The 22,116-nt window shown below is 46.0% G+C and overlaps 1 protein-coding gene and 1 pseudogene across 1 annotated transcript in view; one reads left to right on the top strand and one right to left on the bottom strand.

Moving 5' to 3' along the window:
* The window catches only part of CDRT4 (CMT1A duplicated region transcript 4), a 30,516-nt gene extending 15,554 nt beyond the window's left edge, over positions 1-14,962 (top strand). Inside the window, exons 3-4 of the mRNA XM_023188082.1 lie at positions 12,816-12,893; positions 14,450-14,962. Of these exons, the coding sequence (XP_023043850.1) occupies positions 12,863-12,893; positions 14,450-14,877 (459 nt within the window). The 5' untranslated portion in view covers positions 12,816-12,862 and the 3' untranslated portion in view covers positions 14,878-14,962. The remainder of the gene's footprint in view (positions 1-12,815; positions 12,894-14,449) is intronic.
* Positions 8,812-9,420, bottom strand: LOC111523463 (annotated as a pseudogene).
* Positions 14,963-22,116: the final 7,154 nt, after the last annotated feature.

Below are 22,116 nucleotides of genomic sequence, written 5' to 3'. Positions count from 1 at the left end.
GGACAGAGCAATGAATGTGATGGATGAGATTGCCGCTGTCATGTGGCGTATAGTCTAGTTAGTTAAGAGAAAATAAATGAGTAAATCGTAAGAAATGTCAGGCAGGGATAGTGTTAGGCAGAGTATTAAAATAGGAGATGTGATAGTGACTGGTGGTGCTGTTATGTAGTCAGGGAAGGCTGAGGAGTTGACATTTAGGCTGAATCCTGACTTCTAAGAAGGAACAACCCATGTGAAGATCAGGGACACATGCATCCCAGGCAGAGGCAGTAGCTGGGGAAGGACCCTAAGGTGGGAACAAGCTTGATGTTTTTAAAGAAGAGTGGCAAGGCCAGTGTGGCTGGGCACAGTGGGTGATGTGGGGAGCCGCTCTAGCTAAGGCTGGGAGGGGAGGCAGGGGCCAGATCAAAGAGGGTTTGCAGGCCAACATAAGGAACTGCATTGGCTTCTAAATGGAGGGGGAGCCATGAGAATGTTAGGCAGGGGGATGATTTAATCTGATCATGTTTAAAAATAATCACTCTGGATCCTCTTTGGAGAAGGAGTTGTAGGGTGTATCATTCCATTTTCATACTGCTATGAAGAAATACCTGAGACTGGGTAATTTATAAAGGAAGGAAGTTTAATGGATTCACAGTTCCACATGGCTGGGGAGGTCTCCACAATCATGGCGGAAGGTGAAGGAGAAGCAAAGCATGTCTTACATGGCAGCAGGCAAGACAGCATGTGCAGGGGAACTGCCCTGTATAAAACCATCAGATCTTGTAAGACTTATTCACTGTCACAAGAACAGCATGGAAAAAACCCACCCCCATGATTTAGTTACCCCACACCAGGTCCCTCCCATAACACGTGGGGATTATGGGAGGCACAATTCAAGATGAGATTTAGGTGGGGACACAGCCAAATCATATCATAGGAGAACAAGAGTGGAAGCAGGGAGACCAGTAGCAGGTGTTCTGTAGTTCAGTTAACAGACGTTGACGTCTTAGAGGAGGCTGGTGGCGTAGAGAAGTTAAATCATGGTGGCTTTGGGGAGGATAATGGGCTGGAGATATTGAATGAAGAAGCAAGAGATGTTAGATGTTTGAATTGGGCAATTCGATGAATGATGATGCCTCTTTCTGAGATGGAAGAGACCAGAAAGGAGCATTTTATGGAGTAAGGTCAAGAGTTTGTTTGAACCATGAAAAGTTTGAGAGCTTATTAGATATACAAATAAAGATGTAGTATATTGGCAGTTGGATATATATATTTGGACTGTGGGAAAGAAGTCAGTCTAGTTAGATTTGGCAAATTGATGAGATATAAAGCCACAAAACTGGTTTCCCATCACTTTGGGGATATGTGGAGATTAAAAAAAAAAAAAAAGAAGGGGACCCAGAAATCCTCAATGGAGACTGAGAAGGAGCTTGCTCAGTGATGGTGGGGTTCTACTCCTGTGGCGTCATGGAAACCAGGTAGGAGAACATTTCAAGAATGTGAGAGTGAGTGCTCAACTCTATCCATGACCATTGCATTTTGGAAGGTGGAGGGAGAGAGGCCTGGGTTGCAAGTGGAGAGGTGTTCTTTGACAGGAAAAGGGATGCTTCATTCATTGTAGCAGGAAGGAAGGCAAAGTGCAGGGGAGCATATGGTGGAGAGTTGGTACAAGTGATGGCGGGAGATGAGGGAGTTCTTGATGGATTCTTGGATTTTTCTCAAAGCAGGGCAAGACAAAGCCATTAACCTACAATGGAAGGAGAAGGAGGTGAAGAGGAGGTTTGAAATAGTTGCTTGATGGGGATATAAAATATTTAACTTCTATTGAAAAAAATATGAAAATTTCTTAAAGAACTAAACATAGAACTACCATTGGACACAGCAATCCCACTACTGGGAATCTACCCAAAGGAATAGAAATCATTTTATCAAAAAGACACCTGCACTCATATGTTTATCCCAGCACTGTTCATAATAACAAAATCATGGAATCAACCTAAATCTCCACCAATGGTTGACTGGATAAGAAAAATGTGGCATATATATGCCATGGAATACTATGCAGCCATAAAAAAGAATGAAAGACTGTCCTTTGCAACAATATAGATGGAGCTGGAGGCCATTATTCTAAGTAAACTAACCCAGAAGCAGAAAATAAAATATCACATGTTGTCACTTACGAGTGGGAGGTAAACTATGTGTACACATGGACGTAAAAGTGAAGACAATAGACACCGTGGACTCCGAAAGGGAGGAGGATGAGAGGAGGGTGAGGGTTGAACAATTACCTGTTTGGTACAATGTTCAATATTTTTGGTGATGGGTTCACTAGGAGCCCAAGCTCACCATGACACGATATACCCATGTAACAAACAGGTACACGGACCCCTGAATCTAAAATAAATATAATATTAAAAAAAGAAAGAGTTGCTTGGGGAGTGGAAGAGTTAAAAGAGTAGGAAGGGGGAAGTGTTGGTTGGACTAGCTCTGTTGATTGAGTTGGAGATTGAGGAGCAAGTGTGTGGAATTATAAAGAAAAGGATTCTGCAGCTGGACTGCCTGAGGGCAAATCCTGTTTTTTTTTTTTTTTGTCACTTTATCGTTGTGTGACCTTGGACAGACTGCTTAATGTCCCTACAGTCTCCAGTTTCCTTGCCTGTCAAATGAGATTAATACAATAGTACCTAATGCATATGGGTTTTGTGAGGATTTAATTAGTTACTATAGGTAAGACGCTTAGCCTGTGCCCTGGTCGCACCACATGCCATAGAAATATTAGCTGTTATTCCACGTGGGACCAATCGGCACGGTGGCATTTTCCTCCCATTATGTTTAGTTGCTGAGATGACGGCACCCAAAAGAGCCCCACAGGTGGACTGAACTGGTATTAAGGCTTTGCCATGCAAATATGTGTTTGCCCGGCACATGGGAGAGGGATACGGGGTTAAGGGTGTTTGCAAGGGACCATAAGGAGGAGCTGTGGGGTATCAACAAGATAAAGCAGGAAGCTGGGACACAAAGGGGACACTAAGGGGAAGGTGGGGTGAGTGAATTGAAATCCAGGAATTGCTGGACTGGGAACTGCTTGGGGAGTGAGCTGGAGAGATGGAGGAGGGAAGAGTAAGAGTGAGATGCTTGCAGCTTAGATTTTGGACGTAGTGTGGTTATTGGGGACGATAAGAACAGTGGGCTGATCACAGAGGCAGGGGTGGTGGCGACTGAGAGGAAGACCTGGTGATTGGAAGTGAGCAGGTCGAGGACTGCTGGGCTGGAGGTTTGCATGGATCATTCAGGAGATGACGAAGAAGCCACAGTGATGACAGGGTAACAGCGCAGAGGAGGACAGCGTGCCTGGGGCTCAAGTTGCCAGGGACTGAGGGGCAGAGGACAGTGCTCAGAAGCTGGTAGCAACCAGGCAGGTGAGGTGGTGATGTAGCCCGGGCACAAGCTTCAGGGGAGGAGAAATGGTTTGAGGATGGCAGTTGTGGGTAGGGAAAGTGACTGCCTCCAGGCTCCGGAACAACCCTTCCTTGAGAGGTCCGCAAAGGCCCAGGAGAGACAGCACATCCCCTGATGATGACCTGACAGAGTGCTCTTGGCAGAAAGTCCCAGGGGTGTCTGCGGCAGAAGGGAGAGAGGAGAAAGGGTGTGTGTGTCTCTATATTTCAGCTTCTTATCCTCCGCTTTTCAGATTTTGAATGCAATTTCATCAGTTTACCCAAGGCACGAAGTAAAGCCCCACACCTTTTTGCTTTCTGGCAATTTGTCAACATAATTGTGACACACACTATTTATAATACAGTCACTCTCACCTTTCTCTGAGAGCGCATGAGTGATTCCCTCCCTGGAAGGGTTAGGAAAGTGTTTTCTGCATGGTCATGCTATGGTCCGGGGTATTTGGAGGATGTGCAGTTCCTTAAAAGTGGAGACTGGGGCCGGGTGTGTTGGCTCACGCTTGTAATCCCAGCACTTTGGGAGGCCGAGGCGGGTGGATCATGAGGTCAGGAGATTGAGACCATCCTGGCTAACATGGTGAAGCCATGTCTCTGCTAAAAATACAAAAAAATTAGCTGGGCATGGTGGAGGGTGCCTGTAGTCCCAGCTACTGGGGAGGCTGAGGCAGGAGAATGTCGTGAACCTGGGAGGCGGAGCTTGCCGTGAGCCGAGATGGCACCACTGCACTCCAGTCTGGGTGACAGAGTGATCTCGTTCCGTCTCAAAAAAAAAAAAAAAAGAAGTGGAGACTGGGAAGAGAATTCAGGGCAAAAGAACAGAATGTGCCAAGGGGTAAAGGTATGAGAGCTTGGCTAGCATGGGGAGTGATGGGGCGTTGAGAGCTGAGTGTGTGTGTGTATGTGTGTATGCATGCATGTGCACACATGTGCATGCAAGTAAACATGTGTATGTACATGTGTGCGTGCAGATACATAAGTGTGTGAATGTGTATGTATGTGTGTAGGGGGAGAGTCTTGGTGATGGGAGCTGAGAATGGGGAGACAAGATTTTGGGGAATGCTTATTACTCAAGAGTTGGGTGCAATGGGTGATGCATGCATTTTCTCACATTCTGACATGCACTGGGGAACTGTGTGCCACTGAGTACAAGCTGACAATAGGCTGATGGAATAACTGAATCATGTAGGAGGCAGCTACTTTCTTTTCTTCTAGGTAAAATCTCAAATACAAGTCATCTTCTTCAAGACAAACACTGGCCTTGATTCCTAGTGCTTTGAGCATTTCAAAAGGGGTGGCCTGGCCCATGGATTGAGCGCAGTCCTGGGAAATGCCTGGCTGTTTCCCTGAAGTGTTCTCCAGGTTCACAATGTCCCTATTGTTTCAACGGAGCAGGACTTCCTTTTTCTGATTGATTAGACATTGTGAGGCCACACATTTTAATGGTCACACTGCTCAGGAGCCGTCAGGCAGAGAGAGGGTCTCTGGGCACAAATTACTTAAAGCCTTTCATGTTTGTTTTCCTAAATATGAGGTTGTAGGGCTATTTCTTGCTGCCTGCTTCTCCATATCTTTCCTATGTGTCCAGCCTGCCAGTGTACAAGCCTACCCCAAAAATGTCCATGGAAGAAAAAGGCTGAAAATCTCTCCTCTGATTATTCCTGCCTGGCTTGTTTTGGAAATTTGATTTTTAAATTTGGAACTAGATCTGTAGATAATAGATCAATAGATAATGGCCACATGTGTTTTATGCTCACTGGGCCTTCCAATGTCATCTTAAAGTGGGAGTTTAATATTTATAATTGAATATTCCTTGGATAAATATAAAATTCAGATTCATGGTTGTACCTGATAGGTATACAATGCCTAATGCTTCTTTCTTGCAGTGAATTTGTAAAGTGTTTCTTCAGCCAATTCAGCATTATAATTCACATGCAGAAAACACACTGTTTGGAAACTGCCTATTTTATCTGCATGCTGGAAGGAGAACATGGATCTTGAATGAGGAAGCATTTCACTCAGGATTTGGAAACACTGAGGTTGGCATTTAAACCATGCCCACTGCCCATCATTTCCTTTGCCCTTTGAGATTTAGCACAAACATTTTCTCTTCTTGAACCTGCTTCTTGATACCACCCCCCCACCCAGGTTGAGTTAGGAAACTGGTGGTCTGTCTTCCTCACGGGGCTATGAGCTCCTTGAAACAAGGCTCAGTGCCTGCCTGGTGTATGAGATGCTTAGTCAGTACCTGACTGCAGAGTGGTTGATGGAACATGTATTGTCCTATGTACTGGGAGGCCTCTGCTTTTGTTTCTCATAACACAGATGGCAAGGATTCGTCTGGATTTATCAGCATGGGAAACCTGGATTGTGGACCCCTGACACTGAGAAGGGTAGATCCCAAAGTAAGGCAAATGCAGAAAATCCACAGTGGGTTCTGGGTGAGTGCAGGACCTGTGCCTCTCAGAAGAGTAATGTTTGGAGCTCAGGACAGGTTTTTTGAATGTGTACAAGTGTGCATTTGTGCATGAATGAATATATGTTGAATGGCCATAGGTACTTGAACTGTTTTCACCATTGGACAATAAAATGCCCTCAATGTACACGTATAATCGATACAGAAAATAAAGTATAGAAGCATTATCAAGAAGCAACATATCCCCTCCTTCCCATCATAAGTGATGAATCAGTAATGCCAAGTCTGTGTTAGAAGATGAACAATTCTGATTAGACTCCCACCTCCCCACCCTGATGTGGTTAGAGACAGTTGATCCCCCAGAAAGAGGCACGGTCTGTATAAGAACATGCTAACACTACCAAATGGCCCGCCGTATGCAGCATGACTTTTTAAAGATAGTGCGGTCATGGGCTTGTTTCTCCTCTTCTTTGTGTGTGTGGTCGTTTCTGGGGAGGGGCGCTAGGGAGGAAGAGATGGTGTCTAGCAAATTATTGCACAGGGAGAAAGAGAGAGATGCCTTCTTTCCCGAAGGAACGACTCGCCCCTCCCCCCTCCTATTCCCCTTTGTCTTAACATTTCTAGGATTCCCAAGGCTCCCCATTGTCTGTGTCACTAAAGGCACAAGAAATGGTCATCTTCTTGTGTGCACCCCGCAGAGCCCATTTGGTAGAGGTGGGGCCATGGTGAATTTCCATGGGATAGGGGCAGGGTGAAGAAGTGGAGAGAGTCAGAAGGGGGCGCCACTGAGAATCCGTAGGTGTGCACTCACTATTTCCCCGTGTTTCTCAGTTTGAAGTTCAGGGAGTCAGTGCCTGTGCTGATCCTGTGAGATGCGCAGTTCTGTGGGTCTCCTGTCAGCCCATTCGGGTGGAGATCAGCACGGAAACCGCACGTTCTGCTAAGTGGATCTTTGCCCAGGAGCATCTTTCCAGATCTCAGAGATGAGCCTTTCAAGACACTTCTGGCTTTAGTGGCAGCCTCCTCTTTAGCCAAAAATAAATGAGGAGTGGCCAGAGGGTAGGAAAAAAAAAAAAAGAAAAAAGCTGAGGGCAGGGAGGAGATGGAAGGTTAAAGAGGATAAAATGCAGAGGTGAAACGAGGCTTTGCATCAGGTTCCTGTTTGAGAAAATGTGATTCTCCTTCTGGGGCCAGGCAAGACACCTAGGGATGGCTCAGGGAGAAAAGTGAGAGGTGAGACAAACAAAAGAAGCCTTGCAGATTGGAGCAGAGAAGAGAGGAAAGAGGCTGAACAGACGGAACACAGGTCTCGTTTCTAGTGGAGTTTGTTCTTCTGCATAGGGACAGTTTTGGGGACTCTGAGGCTGATTTCAGAGGAGGTGATTCATTGAAGACCCAACTATACCCCGAGCAGTTCATCATTCTATCCTCTTACTCCACAACGTTCTCTGAGGCTTGCAATTCGAAAACAAGGGTAGGAGAAGAACACTGTTTCACAATCGCCACAAACGTGTCACTGGTTTCTAGCTCCATGAGACGCCTCACACAATAAATGAATGAATGAATGAATGAGTGATTCCTTGGTCAAATGAGATTAGGGGATGCTGCATATTCAGTCTTCCTTTTGGAGAATTACGGAACAAATTAACATACAACAGACTCTGAAAATCCTGCCCCAAAGGAATTTTTTTAACATGGCATTTTTTTTTCTAACTTAGTTGACTGAGGACAGGCCTGAAATCTTGCACAATTTACAAGATGTGGCGACTCCTGGGTTAAACAATCTATATGGCTTTACAGGGCAGCTTTTGCCATGGGCCCCTTCTTTTTCTTTAAGTAATACCTATTAACATCTTGAAGAGAGATTCTTGCATTCTGTGGGACACGGTTTAGGAAACACTAGATTGAGATAATAATCCACTTGTCATGACTATGTAAATGGCACTACTTTCACAGCATTAGTGGGGTAAAAAGTCTGAGTGGGGTCGATTTGTGCCAGAGCACTAATCCATCAATCCTGCCTGGAACCCGTAAAATCCTTTTGCAAGATGGTTTCCTGAGATAAGGATGCAGCTTGTGGCCAGAGAGGGTGAGATCATTAGATTTGCATGAGAATCCCATGGCGACCACAGTTTCCTTAGCTCTGGACTTTAAAGCCACTGCTTCTTCTTCTTTGATCTAAGTCAATTTTGGTATTGTCAGGTGGTGGTTGTGGAAATACTCCGTGACCCTTTTAAATGTTTAAAGGCTCCTGAGATGCACTGCTAACTGTAATCAGGGATTCTTGAGGGAAAGCATGTGTCTTAGGACTGCAAAGGGGCTGAAAAGACCTTCTGGACCCGTTCTCTCTCTCTCTCTCTCTCACCCAGGCTAGAGTGCAGTGGGGTGATATCGGCTCACCGCAACCTCCTTCTCCTGGAATCAAGCAATTCTGCTGCCTCAGACTGCCGAGCAGCTAGGACTACAGGCGCCTGCCACCGTGCTTGGCTAATTTTTGTATTTTTAGTAGAGACAGTGTTTCACCATGCTGTCCAGGCTGGTCTCGAACTCCTGGCTTCAAGTGATCCACTCACCTTGGCCTCCTAAAGTTCTGGGATTACAGGTGTGAGCCACCGCACCTGGTTCGTTTTCTGTTTCTAAGTAGTTAATAATAATATTTTATAAATCTTCAGTGGTTTTTTGTTTTAGATTCTAGAACAACATTTCCCAAATTTTGCTGCACAGAGAAATTGTCTGGGAAACTTTTAATTCCAATGCCTGTACTGCATCCCATTCCAGTCAAATCATGATGTTGGGAGTGGGTGCCTACATTTGTATTTTTCCAAGATCCCTAGTGATTCCAATGTGCTGCAAAGTTTGGGGACCACTGGTTTACAAGCATTTTAATTTCCAGACATTATTTTTTTCCAAATCAATTGGTCTTTTATTACATCTTTTAATATCACAAGCAGGTCTTAGGAATCATCCGGCATCTTGTTTCTGTAGCTGGACATCTCTTAGATCTTGCTCATCAGCCTGCTGAACAGTTCCTTTTTCAGAGACATAAATACCATCCAAAAATTTCCTGATACCCTTGTTTTTAACTGTTTTGGCTTGCTGAATGAAAGCCGCTGAATTTGAAACAAGCTCAATGTCGTTGCCTTCAAGGATTAATTCATCTTTCTGGGCTTGAGATACTGAACAAGCAACACCTGGTCTCATCCGAGCCCTGCGGATGTGTTTTGCACCCGAGAAATTTCAGATTTCAACAGGAGACCCATTCTCCTGGATAACGACATTGATGGGGAAGTGACCATACACAGACCTCAACTTGTAATGGAAGGCCAGTGTAACACCCTTGATCATGTTCTGTCCACGAGTACAAATAGTCCGAACGGTAGCCAGTTCCTTTCTGTTACCCCACGATCTGTCAACCTGGAGCCTTTTTTGTTTTCTTTCCAAGAAGACTGAGTTCTACATTGATGTGATTGAAGTCCCTCTGCGGCTCTTCACGATAACTGTGCGTCCCTTCAAAGTAATGTCAACATTTTCTAGAATGTTGGCAGTCTGATTGCTGAGAATGGTTTTCATTCTTGCAGTAGATGTGGCAAAGAAAGCAATTGCCAGATATTTTTAAAGCAACTGTGGGGTAGGTGTTATGATTCACACCTATAATCCTGGCACTTTGGGAGGCAGAGGTGGGAGGATCACTTGAGCCCAGGAGCTTGAGATCAGACTGGGCAAAATAGCAAGACCCCTGTCTCTATTTTAAAAAAAAAATTATCCAAGTATGGTGGTGTGTTCCTGTAGTCCCAGCTACCCAGGAGGTGAAGGCAGGAGGATTGCTTGAGCCCAGGAGTTGAAGGCTGCAGTGAGCTACGATCGTGCCACTATACTCCAGCCAGTGTGACAGAGTGAGGCCCTGTCTCTAAAACAAACAAACAAAAAAAAAAAAAAAAAAAAGAAAACATTACAGAACTGTATCTCTGTGGGACAGCAGTTCATCCTCATCCTCATTTTGTAAGTGACAACTGAGGTCCTAAGAAGTTAAGGAAGGTGATCAAGATGGATTGTTTTGCGTTCCAGGTAATTGAATGATCTAGGCCAAATGCAGTCTATCAGACTAGATTCTGAAAAATGGTGGGATGAGAGATTGAGTGGGGGGAGTGGGGAGCTGGCCCTGAAAGCCCAGTGGTCTAAACATGGGCTTTGTGTCTGCAGGAAAAACAAGAAAGCCGCTTCAACACTCTGCCTCCTGCCCCTCCCGTCAATGCTGTTTCTGTCTATAGACTGCTGGTTTGCATTTCATTTACAGGGACACAAAATGGAACCTTTGTGCTGGAATTGAAGGAAATTATAAAAGCCCACAGCTTCTCTTCAGACTTAATGTCAACTATTTGTCTCCTGTTATTTTCAAACAAACAAGTCCTTCCCATGAGTTTTGAGGCAGTCTCAAACACTCCCTCCCTTGGTTCTTTCTATGGTTTCCTAGTCCCTGCTTCAGCAGGTATGAGAAAAACCCACCATTTGTAGACACGTCCTATCAGTCACACGGCACAGCTGTAGGGGTCAGGTGAGTCCTGGCCAGAGGCTCTGAGCAGGGTGGTGGGTCACACGGATGCACACAAGTCTAGAAACTGATGTTTGACCAAGACTGTGCTTTCCTCAGGCTTCAGGGTTCATCAACTAGGAACTTAGAAGCAATGATGAAAGGAATGACTCCCAAAGCTCCCAAATACTGCCAGCTGAAACATATTTCCACCATCTGGCATCCTAGTTTACATATGAGAAGATGAAGAAATTTCTTTCTTTTTTTTCTTTTTGGAGACGGAGTCTCAGTCCATTGCCCAGGCTGGAGTGCAGTGATGTGATTCCAGCTCACTGCAACCTCCCCCTCCCGGGTTCAAGTGATTCTTCTGCCTCAGCCTCCCGAGTAGCTGGGATTACAGGCGTGCACCACCATGCCCAGCTAATTTTATATATTTAGTAGAGACAGGGTTTCACCATGTTAGCCAGGTTGATCTCCAACTCCCGACCTCAGGTGATCCACCCTCCTCGGTCTCCCAAAGTGCTGGGATTACAGGCATGAGCCACTGCGCCCAGCCAAGAAATTTCTGACAATGCTAAAATGTGGAAGATAAGTAAAGAGTTCTATTTCCACTAGAGGTAGAGAGAGGCCCAAGTTGAGTGGCCACTTGCATGTCATGCTCTGTGTTATGGGGGACTTGGAATGGGTGACTTTAAATTCTGAGGCCCTATGGTAGGTCTTAGAAGGAAAACTAAGATGCTTTACCTTACAATTAAAAAAAAAATGATGACATGAAAGTTTCTGTAGGTTAGATGACTATTTGAGCATTATTTCTTCCCTAGTCTCAGAATAATGACATTGTGAATTCTTCTAGAACTGCACTGTTGTGGAAGATTGCCATTGATACCCACAGCAGGGACTCCGTAAGATCTGTCTGTAAATAGGTTTGACCAAAAAATGCCTTTTTTTTTTTTTTTTTGGAGTATGAATGAATCTCCGGGATGCCATCCTTTGTTAGATGTGCTATAATAAAATGCTGAAATGTGTGAGTAATTTACTCTATAAAAATAGTGGAATTTAAAGTTGCCCCTGTCAATGACACACTCACTAGCATTCCAGAATAGTTCCTTGATTAGGGAAAAAGGAGGATGAAAAACCTGCGAAGTGCTTATGTCAGAGGAGTGTTCCATGCAGAAAGGAGTCAGCCCTCATGTATGTGAGAGCTGATAAAAAAGGCTTAACACTCACTACTCAGTCTAAACCGGGGCCACTCAGAGTATGAACCACAGACCAGCAACATCAGTATCATTTAGGAGTTAGTGAGAGATGCAAATTCTCAGGTCCTCAAAACAGACCTACCGAATGAGAATCTCTAAGGTGGGACCTGGGTATCTGTGGTTGCGCAAGGTCTCCAGGTGATTCTAGTACTTGCTAAAATTTGAGAAGCACTGCCTTCGACCCATGGTTCTCAAAGTGTGGCCTCCAGACCAAAAAGCACCAGCATCATCTGGGAGCTGTTTAGAATCATCTGAGACTCTTTCTCAATGGGCATTTGCAGGTGATCGTGGAAATGCTTCATGGCATTTTTAAGTGCTTAAATGCCGCAGAGACGGCAAAATTGAATATAGAAATGTAATGAACTCTTAGGTATGTGCATGTGTCTTAGAGCTGGAAAGGAACCAAAAAGATCTCCTGGACCCATTTCTTGTCTCTAGGTAGTTAATAATATAACCTTACAAATCTCCAGTAGTTTTTCTTTTTTTTTCTTTCCCCGTTTTGGTTTAAAACAGTGGTTGCTAAATCAGCAACTCTAGAGGTGGGCCCAGCAATCTGGGCTTTAACAATCTCTCCAGGTGGATGCAGCCTCAAGATTGAGAACTGCTACACCACGGTTTCCATTGGATTTTCCCCCCTGTATGGCCGCATAGAGCATTAGACTTCCATGTTGCAGCCTGGGCTTGGGGCCCTGGCAGCTGACTCCTGGCAGCTGCCCATCTCTGCTACCTTCTCTCCCTGATTCCAGACTGAGAAGTGCAGGTTGGATGTCATGCTTGTAGTAATGTGACCACTCTCAGACTCTGGTAGAGGAGACAGCAAGGTTTTGAAATGGGGCCTTTTTTCCCCCACTTCCCCTCTGTGAACCAGCCTCCACGCAGCCCCCAGCCTAGCCAGCCTCTCTCCTTTAAAGCTAGGAGACTGGAAAGCAGAAAACCCAGAGACTGTCATGACAGCCTACAGCTCTTGAGCAAGGCCATGCCTGCAGGCCTTTGCGGGGCTCACCTGGCCTGTCTCCAGCTCCACAGAAAACATGTCCTCTTCTCAGGGGATGAAGTCGCCTTAGCCTCATGCAGAGACCATATAGGACTTAGGACCTCCCCCACCAGGGTGGCTACTCATCGCTTTCCTAAACTCAGGCCAGTCTGAGGAGGCTCTAGCTAACAAGCGTATTTTCCCATAGGAATCTGGACCTGTGATGTTAAGAAATCAGTAAATATTAAAAAGAAGATGGATGCAAGAAGGATGAAGAAAGAGGAAGGTAGGGTTGGGAACGTTACCAATGGAAGCTCCTGCCCTGGGGCTGTCTAGGGTTGGAGGATTTGCAGTGGGAAGAGGCCACTGGGCGGCCACTCTTGTTATGCTGGCAGAGAACAAAGCATGTTCAGGAGATGGAAGGGGGGTTGCTGCTCATTTTGCTCCAGGCGTTTGAGTTTGGACTCTGCCAGATTCATGCAAATGACCTATCCCACAAGATCTTTACATTTGTTTGGAGGAGGCAAAGGTGAACAGTCTGTGCTTGGACCCCTTGCCGGGACTTTTCTAGTGAGAGGTAATGTCACACATGACTTTTACAGAGAGATGGAATCCTTCTACAGCACATTCTTTACTGACAGCTCTGCCCCAGACAAGCTCCAGCTCCTGGACACGCAGGAGGTAGTGTGGGAATACAACCTACACTTCACTTGATTATCCCCACTTACGGCATTTTTTTAAAACTGCATTCAGTTTGGAGATGGCAAGATGACTCTTTTAACTCCCCTCCCTGCAAAACTCCAGTTGAACTGACCAAAGAAATATAGAATTAGGGAAAGAATGCACCACATAAGAACAGAGAGGAAGCTAGCAGCTGCAGGAGAGAAATTGAATCATTTCTGCTAAATAGAGTGACGTTGCAAATGAAAGATCAGAAGGACTGACATGCCCATGATTTTGGATCTGTAAAGGAACAGGCTGCTTGATAAACTAATGGACTGAATTTCTAGCAACACCTACTCCTCTTGGCAAACACCCCAAACTTCTGGCCAGCAACCATAGTGAAAAGCTTTGTTTTTTTTTTTGAGCCTTGTTAAGCTTGAGTTCAAACCCACCACTTGTTAGTCGTGCAAGCTAGTCAGCCTCAGTTTCGTCCTCTATTAAATGGGGAGAATACCTACCTTATAAGGTGTAACTAGGATTAAATGAAATAGTTTGGGCTGGGAGACATAGCCAAAAGTTTTAGGTACCATTTACTGATTATGTCATGTACTGTGCTAAAAGCTTTACGTAAATTATCTTTAATCCACAAGAAAGTTCCATGAACTTTGTCTTGTTCTAATCACCATTTTACAGATGAGGCACTTGAAGTTTAGTAAGGTTAAGAAACTTGTTCAAGGTTCACAGCTACGAAAAAGGTAGAGTAGGAATCTGAAGCAGGTAAGTACAGAACCCATGCTTTTAAGCACTAAGCTGTACTGTTCCAAGCCCTTGAAATATATTACTTTCTTTAGTTCTCAGGCCTTCGATTAACCACTTTTATTGGTGAAAAAATAGAAGTTCAGGGGTAAAACAATTTGAGGTTATGCAAATATTTAAAATCAATCAGGTCTGTTTGATTCTGTCTCTTGCTCCTTACCATTCTGTCATTGTTTAATTGATATACTTTCTAGGATGTCATTCTGTTCCCCGACTTTGAATTGGATTTTATTCTGACTGAATACCAGGGGTGCAAAATAGGGAGGACTTCAAAATCTGGTTCCGATGCCTTCCCATTTTTTGAAGAATCGAGCTATTGCATGTGACTGCCTCTAAATGGCCTGCATTTCTCTTTGCTGGTAGGACTCACAGAAAACACTGGACTTCCCCAGAAGCTGCTTGAAAAACACGACCCCTGGCCAGCCTATGTCACCTATACCTCCCAGACAGTGAAAAGACTCACTGAGAAAAGCAAAACTAGAGAACTGGAATGCATGCGTGCCCTCGAGGAAAGCCCTTGGGTGCCTAGGCAGAATAAATCTTCCAGCGTCATTCAGCCGAAAAGGAGAAAGTCGTCCAAGTCTTCCGGCAAAGCTGTATTCAGGGACACGCTGTCAGAATCCACGTTATCAATGTGGGGCGCTTATTCGGTATCGGCCATGGCTCCTGCCATGATCCCAGACCCCACACGCTTACATACGGATTCCAGAGACTGTCCAGCTGAAAACTATAACAAGATCATCTTTGCCCGAAAGCCTGTGATGAGGATGCTCTCTACAGTTCGCTACTGACCAACAAGGAGAAACATGCAAATGTTTGCCAGGGGTCCCTGCAGCCATCCCCCAAGAACATACAGCAATTAAGCTCCATTTACCACTCATTTCATGGTGTCCTTTAAATCTGAACTTGCTCTTGCTCATGCAGAGCTTGGCTGAGAGAAACCAGATTAGAATGTGAGCTGTAGGTGGGTGAGTGACTGTGTGCCCTCCCACACTGCTCTCCGGTGGGGTTGGCCAGTCCCCGGCTCTAGTCTCTGCCACAGATGCTCAGGACCAAAATGTGGGTGATTTGTCTGGGTCCAGGCAGGAGATAGAAATCACACCAGCTATTTTATTAGAGATAATATAAAGAATTATTAGCCAGGTGACAGTAAAGGGCAGGAAGGGAATACAAAGGTATGCATGGAGGTAGCACCACAGGAATCAGGCATCACACTTGAGGCTTGGGAACAAGAGGAAGATGCTGGACTCATTGAAAGGTAGTTGCTTGGAGAAGGGACACGGGGCTGAATCTCAGACTTCTGAGGTGGGGGAGTGGGGATGCTGCTCAACGCAGCTGGTATCTCTGAGCTCTGAGGAGAGCCCCTGTGGGAATGGTGCCCCCGCCTTTGAATTGGGGAGCTGTTTTGTTGGTGTCTCTGAGGGGACCCCCACTGAGGCTGCTTTTGTGAGTGTTGGAAAAACCAAAAACTGCATTGAAACGTTTCTGGGAGAAGTTGCCACTGCCCGGGTGAAGAAAAAGTGCTGCTAGGGTTAGCAACCTGTCTGGCAGGGACAGGAAGCTGATAGAAAGTGAACAGGAAGCAAACAGGAAGTGAACAAGGAGCCACTTCCTACTTCCTCCTTATTCTTGCAGATTCCTGCTAGCGCCCCCTGAGGGCAGAGCCTATCAGGGCACGAAGCCAGAATGTGGTTTGTAGAATCCCAGCCCCAGCATCTCCAAGCATAGGATGGATTTTGAAGCCAAGAGAAAATTAGCTCTTGGCTGGGTTCTGAGTGATCCCATCCAGCTGCTCCTGGACCTGGTATTGAGAGGTTTTTCCCTTGGAGGGCAAACAAAGTGGCGGTGGGGACCAGGGTGCCCCCTACTGATAAATGGAGAGCTCTTTTCCCCTGTAATTCTCTGAGGTTTGCCTTGTGGAGCCGAGTGCTTGGGGGAGGAGCTCCTGGTGGGACTCCTGCTGTTATTTGTTAGAGGACAGCTAGGCTTGGTTCACCCATGCTCTGAGTTGGCCCCAAAGCGAGCTATGCTGAACTCTTTTCCATCTCCAAGAAGACAACCTTTGTCTTTACATGCAAGAGGGATCCAGTTATGACAGGCTGACCCAGTTGGTTTCGTGTTTGGGGTTTATCTACTGAGTAAGGCTGACCTTACCTGAGTTTCTGTATGTGTATTTGCAAGACAGTTAATACTAATCCAGCATCCTTCACAGAGATGTAGTAACTTATAGAAGTGTCATTGGGAAAAGTCAAATTTGCCCTACAAGGCATGTTCTCCATTCAAGGGTCTTGTGTAAACGTTTGCAGACACAGGTGCAGCATTGGAGAACTCACCTCTGGCTCCTCTGCTTTTGTGTTGGGACAGCTGCCTAAATTAGGAGCTCTAGACCTGTTCTTGGTTCCCAACTGTTGGTCAGAATGAATTCTTGCAAAAATATAGGTGGTTTCCAAGGAATTTGAATGATTGTATTTTGTGTCCATGGAACGTTTTTATTTATTTATTTTTTATTTTTTTGAGACAGAGTCTTGCTCTGTCGCCCAGGCTGGAGTGCAGTGGCCGGATCTCAGCTCACTGCAAGCTCCGCCTCCCGGGTTTACGCCATTCTCCTGCCTCAGCCTCCCGAGTAGCTGGGACTACAGGTGCCCGTCACCTCGCCCGGCTAGTTTTTTGTATTTTTTAGTAGAGACGGGGTTTCACCGTGTTCGCCAGGATGGTCTCGATCTCCTGACCTCGTGATCCACCTGTCTCAGCCTCCCAAAGCGCTGGGATTACAGGCTTGAGCCACCGCGCCCGGCCTCATGGAACGTTTATAGACATGGAGGCAGGCGATAAATTTCTCCAGTACTTTTTTAAATCTCTTTTGTTCTTTTATGGTTGTTCATTTCTAGGTTATATTTGGGAAAGTATAGATTATAGAGACTCATTGAGTGTTAGAGATTATTGGAATTTGGGGTTATTTCTTTTAATACCTTGAAGGGCAGAGTGGTATGGTAATTTACTGAAGGTTGCACAGTTTTTTTTTAAATTTCTAAACATTTAATAGTTTTTACAAAAGTATGTACTCTAGAAATTAAAATGATTTTTCTTTTTTTTTTTTTGAGACACAGTCTCGCTCTGTCGCCCAGGCAGGAGGGCAATGGCACAACCTCTGCTCATTGCAACCTCCACTACCCAGGTTCAAGCAATTCTCTTGCCTCAGCCTCCTGAGTAGCTGGAATTACAGGCGTCCGCCACCACACCCAGCTAATTTTTATATTTTTAGTAGAGATGGGATTTCCCCATGTTGGTCAGGCTGGTCTTGAACTCCTGACCTCAGGTGATCTGCCCGCCTTGGTCTCCCAAAGTGTTGGGATTACAGGCGTGAGCCACCGCCCCCAGCAAAATAATTTTTCTATAGATATCATTGTTTAAATTAATTCTCAGTCTATTATAACAACACAAGCATGAGCCTAGGATATCATTAACATATGATGTTGTGATAGAAATTGTCTGTGTTCCATGACTGTGGTCCAGAAGCATTACCTCCTAAGGCAATTTAACAAAGAAAAAGAGTCTAATTCCTTTTAATGGGGAACTCTGCTCAAGCCCGAGCTGGGACTCGCAGATCTGGCTAACACTGAGACTTAACCAGCCATGACTACGTGAATTCCGCCAGAGAAGAAGCAGCTGGATTCAGTAATGAAGCCTTGGTCACTGGGGGAGGAGGATGATCCTGGGGGAGGAGGATGACTTGCCATGTCTGATGTTCAGATGTGTCCCTTGGTTCAGCTCTTTTTGAGTGCCATGTGGGTGGTGATCAATGATTCAAACTCTCAAGCGGCCCTTTCACTAAAAATCCTTGAAAGCCCTGGGGTACACATACAAAGTGGGGAGAGGTCTTGACTTCACAATGCATCGACAAGCAGGTCCCACCACTCTGGATATGGACAAGAAACAGCCAGGTCTGGTAGACCCAGTGGGTGCTTGACAGGACCAGCTTTGTTCATGAGAAACCAAGAGACATCCTTGGCACTGCCAGAAATAGACATGGAGCCCTTGCTAAGGCTTCATCACGAGCAGCCAGGCCATGGAGTGGAATGCAGGTTATTCCTAATGTAACCTCATCTGTCTGTCCAAGCTGGAGCGGCCCCGGGGTATCTCAGATTACGCTAAACATATTTAACTTACATCTCTCAGAGGGACCTGCCTTCCTCTGATGTTCCACAGCCCGCAGCCTCTTTTTATTTATCTCTTCTCCATATGGAATTTTCTGCTTGGCAGGAAAGCTGTTTCAATTAGTCTCCCTGACGTAGCAGGTTCATGAAACATCAGAATATGTATTTTGTTAGTTCGTCTGTGTTGCTCTGTAACTAAGGCCCCGTCTGACACATATTGAGCAGCTGCTTCGAGCGGATTCTTTGGCTCCCTGTACAGAGTATGGTATTTACCCATTTGCAGATTCCACGGTTGGCGTTTAAACAGTTGAAGTTTAACCTCGGCAGCATGACAGAGCCTGCTGGTCATTTTCATGTTGGCAGGGGCTATTAGGACATCAAATAGTTCCACATTCTGCAGCCTTTCTAGCCATGGGCTGGGAGCATGTCTTAAAGGATATTAGTCTGCGTGACAGGTAAGACGCTGCAGGAGGCTGGGCGTGGTGGCTCATGCCTGTAATTCCAGCATTTTGGGAGGCCGAGGTGGGTGAATCACCTGAGGTGAGGAGTTCGAGACCAGCCTGGCCAACATGGTGAAACCCCATCTCTGCTAAAATACAGAAAAAATTAGCCAGGCATGGTGGTGGGCGCCTGTAATCCCAGCTACTCAGCAGGGAGGTGGAGGTTGCAGTGAGCCAAGATAGTGTCATTGCACTCTAGAGCCTGGGCAACAAGAGCGAAACTGTCAAACAAAACAAAACAAACAAACAAACAAAAAAAACAACAACCAACCAACCAAACAAAAGAGGCTGCAGGAAAGTCTTCAAGGAGGTAACTCATAAACAAAGGCACAGTGCAGATGTGGGCAAGCCACAGATATTTGGGGTGGCCTAGGGGCCCTCTAACTGGAATAGGAGGTTGGGTGAGACCTAAACAAAGAGCCGTTGTCGACTTTATCAACAGCAAGTCTAGGAACCCCTTTGGAATGAGACTAGAGCAGTAGGATCAGTCCCTTAGTCTTTTTTTTTTTTTCTTTTTTTTTTTTTTTTTTTTTAATAGAACAGGCAGAACAAGATGGGCACCCTGAGGTAGGGATTTTGATCCTTGGGTCCTAAAGGGGGTCTTCAGAGGCAGTGGAGGAGTTACGTGGAGCAGCGCAGCTCTCGGTGCTAGAATCCCAACCAGGGACTGACGATGCATCCAGGAAGACAAGAATCTAGGAGTAGGAATGGCAGCCCTGCAGCCTCACTCCATGTGGACAGCGGTTGCGAAAAGATTGTTAAAGTGCTTTGCGAGCTGGGTCCCAGCAAATGTACGTATCTGGACGATGTGGCTCTTTTCAGCCTCGATTGAGTCATTCATTCTTGGAGGCTTTTTGGAATCCCCACACTTTTAGACCAAAGGGCATATTTTCAGAGCCCACACATTATCAGTGCCAGATAAGAGTAGACACGTTGAGAAACCAGGGGAGGTAGAGCCGGGGAAGGGGAGTAAACAGGGACCTGAGGTTTACTGTGATCTGATGTTGTCAGAGCCTGGGCTGAAGCTAAGGGGTGGGCTTATGTTTGTCAAGCAACCAGGAAAACCTCTGTCTTTTTCTTTCACTACACATTCCCACATCCCCTTCCCTCTGTCTCTCACCAGGAACCCCAAGACTTCAGCCAGCGACTGTGGTGCTTGCAAACACCACAACGGTGTCCTAGATCTGTAGGGCATGGCTAGGCTGGGCCTGTCCCCAGCTCTGAGGATGTATGTGGGAACATGGGGGCATGCTGGGCAGGGCCAGATGGAGATGAAGAAATACCTCATGTTAGGTGGGGCTTGAAGCCACCCTATATGTTCTGCCTTGAGCTTGATGATGATCTCATTTCTTTATGAGGCAGGCCAGAATATACAGGTACCCACTCTTGTTAGCACACTGCTCAGGGCAGCAGATGGCATGGAAAGGACCTTCGACTTGGTGCCGAGGCCTTGTCTTTTCTCCCAGGCCCTATATTCCAGGGCCAGTGGAAATTCCAACCCCATCTATGGCCTTTCTTAGAAGCTTCTATTATTGGGGGCCCAGCAAAGCTCATGGTATCAATTCACGTCCTTTCTAGATTCAATTGGTCCGTCACCCAGAGCATTCCATTATTTTTGGTAGACAAAAGGATGTGAGAAGCCACAGGATTTCAGGCAAGTTAAAAACCTGGCCCTTAGGGTTGTTTCTGTGTGTCTGCCAATGGGGAGGGATTTTATGGCGAGCAAAGTTAGTCCCAGAAGTACTAACTTCTGGAAGGAAGACAGGCGGCCCTCAGTGTGCCAAGCTCTCTGCTCACAGTTTTGCATTTTGGAGCTTGTCTAAGCTCCCACAGACTTAGGCCCATGCTCACTAGTTGATTAGATAATTATGGAAGGAGGAGAGCCTCTTTGAGATTGGAACTTGGGCCTCTCAACTCCAAGTGCAGGCTGCTTCCCCGAAATTCAGATCTCCTCTTCACTGGTGTTATCCATGACAACCCTGCTCGTGTCCTCAAGTAGAGCAGATGAGTTTGTCCAGTGGCTGCTGACCCCAGCTTCAGCCATGGCTCCTCAATTGTGAAGCAGCCCTGCTGGAGACCCCTCTTCGTGTGGCCGATTTACTGTGGGTCCCTGGACCAGCAGAGGTAGGAAGGTGAGGCTGAAGGTCCCGAGACCTGGGCGAGGTCAGCTGTGTTTGCCGTCATATTTCCAGAGCCCTGCAATGCCCTGGCACAGAGTTGGTGCTCAAGTATTTATTGAGCAAGTGATTTGTGAGAACAAGTCTTAGCACCCAATCTAAAATGCACTGGGAAGAGGTGGTTTCTTTCATCATGTCCAGAGGCTGGAAAAACCACTTGGCTTTTGTAAAGTTTGAAACACTGAGTAGGCAGCTCTGCTATGAAGGCTACGGAGGTTCCGTCTAGTCCCAAGAGTATGATTTGAGTGAACTCTTCAGTAGGTTCCTTTCATATACTCTTCTTTATGGGATATTAGAGAGAGAGAAGGAACGGGAGGCACAAGTTCAAAAAAACTTAACATATAGTGATTCTATTCTTTTAAATGACCAATCCATACCTATCTGATGGAATTCCAAGTAGATTTCCTTTTCTTTAGCCTTCATCAGAAGGGATGTAATTTCCCAGACCTAACTTGTTCCTTGTTCCCATGTTTGCAGCATGCCAACAGGCACTCAACAAATATGCACCCCGTGCTGCCTGTGCCAGGCTTAGTGCCAGGGCCCCAGCCGTGGACACAGGAGACGCAATCAGGCTTATGTCCCAGCAGTGGAGCGTTAGACAAGCGCATGATCGCATTGCAGTGGTGATGCGAGTTACGAAGTGCAGGGCTCTGTGAGTGTATTTGCTTTAGGTTCATGACGTGTTCTCTCAGTCTCATGAAAGAGGGATTGTGGAAAGAGGCAGGATTAGTATCAGGACAGCTGCTCATAAAAAGGAGTGAGGTCATTCAGAATTTTTGGACAAATTGAATGTGAGTGGCTGGGTAAGTTTTTAAAACTTTGCAAAGCTGCGTTCGGGTTATATTCAGCCCCTACATCCATGTTTGTTTCTGTAGCGCCATGAGTGACCCCTGGTTCAGACAGGCTTTAGATCAGGGCATCTCTCTCTGTAGCCCAGTATAGTGCAGCACAGAGGAAGTGTCAAACATGTGTACGCTGTTTGTTCCAGGACTCTTATTCCCTGACTGCCTCTCTATCCTAGAGGACTGAACTGGGCAGCTACAAAGGAGACCTCAAGGCCCCATCAATGTCCTCTCCAGACCTGGGTCAGGTGCCAGGTCTAAGCCTTTAGCATCTGGCTCCTGGCCTGCTAGGCCCCACCTCACATTTCGAGTTCTCCAGAGCAAAAGGGCTAGCTCTACCTCTCATTTCTTGACTGT

Source organism: Piliocolobus tephrosceles, chromosome 16, assembly GCF_002776525.5.
Source record: "Piliocolobus tephrosceles isolate RC106 chromosome 16, ASM277652v3, whole genome shotgun sequence".
NCBI classification, from domain to species: Eukaryota; Metazoa; Chordata; class Mammalia; order Primates; family Cercopithecidae; genus Piliocolobus; species Piliocolobus tephrosceles.
The sequence above is the reverse complement of the archived record's forward strand: the minus strand, read 5'-3'. Positions and strand labels throughout refer to the sequence as shown.